The sequence below is a fragment of the Garra rufa genome, chromosome 1 (assembly GCF_049309525.1).
Source record: "Garra rufa chromosome 1, GarRuf1.0, whole genome shotgun sequence".
NCBI classification, from domain to species: domain Eukaryota; kingdom Metazoa; phylum Chordata; class Actinopteri; order Cypriniformes; family Cyprinidae; genus Garra; species Garra rufa.
The window spans coordinates 4885027-4888010 of NC_133361.1; the positions used below are offsets into that span (position 1 = coordinate 4885027).

At 35.5% G+C, this 2984-nt stretch overlaps 1 protein-coding gene across 1 annotated transcript; it reads right to left on the reverse strand.

Annotated features, from left to right (window-relative positions):
• Nucleotides 1-1286: 1286 nt before the first annotated feature.
• Nucleotides 1287-2368, reverse strand: LOC141333109 (uncharacterized). The gene is made up of 3 exons (XM_073838076.1): nt 2308-2368; nt 1734-2051; nt 1287-1630 (listed from the first exon to the last, which is right to left on the reverse strand). Exons 1-3 carry the CDS (start codon nt 2366-2368, stop codon nt 1287-1289), a joined length of 723 nt encoding a protein of 240 aa, XP_073694177.1.
• Between the last annotated feature and the right edge of the window lie 616 nt (nt 2369-2984).

Here is a 2984-nt window from a genome sequence, read left to right on the forward strand (position 1 = left end):
TTACGATATTTTATTTTACACAGTATATATATATATATATATATATATATATATATATATTCTGTTTTAGATGTTTTAAACTGTATGAAATTGCTCTGTATTTGCCTTGTACTCTTTAATTTGTACCATTTAAGGTAAATAAGGTTCAAAAATGCATTTTTACTTTTGCACCTCGGTGACAGCATTGTTACTTTTGTTTCTGAGAATGTATGTTTAAATTCAGCTCTTTCATTTTAATGGCAAAGGAAATAAAATATTGATGGCCATTAATGTGAAAGTAATGGATCTAAACATCGGAGCGTGACACAAATGGTTATTTAAGAAGAACGTTTAAAATTTTACAAAAGTGTTTTCCCATTTCAACTATTCACATGCTTTTAATATAGAAAAATACTAAATGTCATAATCCGATGAATTAGCCCTGTGCATAAGGAATAATATTTTCCATAATTTGCAGTTGTTTGATAACTACCTTAAATGGTGGCAGAGTTGAATGGATTTAAGTGGTCCAGTATAGTAAACATATCAAAAATATGGTTTCAGTACCACATATATAAAAATAATAAAGATATATAAAAAACATAACACTCTTGGTGCATTTTAGGGAATAATATTCTGCACATTTTACAGTTGGTTTGATTTCTTTACCTCAAACAGTGGCAGAGTTGAATTAATTTAAGTGGGTTCAGTTCAATAAAACATAAAAATATGGTTTCAGTACCACATGTAAAAATAATACAGATATAATAAAAAAGCCTTTTGCATTATAGGACATTAAATTCTAAATATTTTACAGTAAATCTGATCCTTTAGATCAAATGGTGTTGTCATTTAATGGATTTATATCATTGCATACATTTAAAGTTATTACTTAAAAAGGATCAACACTCACAGCCACATTATGTTTAGCTTAAATCGCTGTTATAACCCCTGCTGTAGAATATGACCATCATATTTTTGTCACACTTCAGGCAGGAGCAGACGAACAACGACGTGGTGAAACGAACAGTCTTTAATTATCCACAGGAAACACAGGGAGGTAAGGTTAAGGTCCGACAAGGCAGGAGGGTAAAAACACACATTAAACAGACAGACTGAGTAACACACACAGGTGCAGACAATGAGGGAGAAACCAAAACACAGCAGCTGATTAACTTTACTGCAGTTCATGAGTTTGCAGCAGTGCTTTGAGTTTCTCTTCTCTCAGACTAAAATAAGCTTTTGTATCTCAGCTTGTTCTACTTTAGCAATATTAATAGACCTTAGTGTTACTGGCATTATATGGGTCAAAAACTGATTGATGAGTTTGTTTTCTTACCTGAACTCTTGACAGTATATGTGGCTGAGGTCTTGACTTGATCTCCGTGAGTGACATTGCATCTCCACTCTCTGTTGTCATCTTCATTCAGGAGTGTTGTAGTCAGAGTGATGATACAGCGTCTTGGAGCTGATTCCTGATATCTGGAGTCTGATATTGTCCGTTTAACACCAGTCTGATTCACCCAGAACAGATCAATTCTCTGAAAACGTATCCAATCATCACAAGAGACTCCATATGATGAATACAACTGACAGGAGAGAGTCACAGAGCTGCCTGGACTGATCTCAGTCTGTGAGGATGATGAAGAGACTGAAACACAAAATAACACACAAAACACACACTTTTCAATCTTTATGGGAAATTAAATGGAGAATTTGCTCTTTTTAAATTGACCACATAATCATAAAATTACCGCGAATAACATGCAGATAAACACGTGTATCATCTCCTTGTTTTTGTCCATTCACATATTGTCGGCAGCTGTATAATCCATAATCTTCTTTTGTGATGTTCTTGATGTTCAGAGAGCAGTCAGACCCCAGACTCAGTCTCTCATGTCTCTCTGTGTCATTCTTCTTTATCCCTAAACCAATCAGTTCAACTGCTGCTGAATGTCTGCTATTATAGATCCATGTAGTTGATTTACAGTCAGGAAGAGCATTATTACAGGGCAGACGGACATCTTCACCAGAACTGATGAACACATGAACATCATCCTCTCCACTGGTATCTGAAACACAAGAACATTTGAGTGATTATTATTTATACATTCATTATTATATATAGAACGAGAGAAAGCTGTTTAAATCACAAGCACGCTCTTAATATGAAGATAATTCAGCATCAGATGTGTGTAAAACTGTTTTAATGCATCCAGGGATAATCTAGTATGTTCTGTATGTAACACCAGAATAAAATAAACTTTATGTGTTTCCAAGACTAATTCCACTAAATGTTTCTTACTGAGAAAGTACAGCTGTGTTTACCTGTGAGAAGTGAAGAGAGAAAGATCAGTCCCAGCAGACACAGATGACACTTATCAGCCATTTTCTCTTTCTGTCAGTCTTCCTCTTCATTATATGCTCACAACTCTGTCTTTAAATACTAGCAGCTCTTCCTGTGTTTAACATCCACTGATCTCTGGCTGAGTGTTTGAATGCTGTAGTGTCACAATGTGAGTCATAATGGAGAAGTGGAAGAACTGAGATCAGCTCAGGCAGTTTTAAGCTGTGTTTGTTCTCTAAACGCCTCGATCAGTTAAATTCCCTCGAGAGCTGAGCGTGGGCTGTTATATATAGATAGAAGAATATAAATAGAAGAACACATATAATAAATTTCTGTTATGGTTTGTTTATTTTTAATGAAATTGAATGTGACCAATGTCTTTCCCAAAACAGCACAAATTCCTTCAGGCCTTTCCAAACGGGACGCGGCGAAGCGCAAGTGGTGCTCCTGCACCCAAAATCCTGCCATAGATATTCGTGAAAACCATTTAACACAATAACAATTTGAATGGCATGATGTCAAAATGATTTCATCTCTGCAGTTGACACCAAACTAGTGTCTGTCTCAACATCAGCACTTGTGGTCATGAGCCCTTGAGAGCATGTGTATGTGACAGGAAGTAAAACATTGCCGTTTTACGTTCATTTCAATAGAAGAT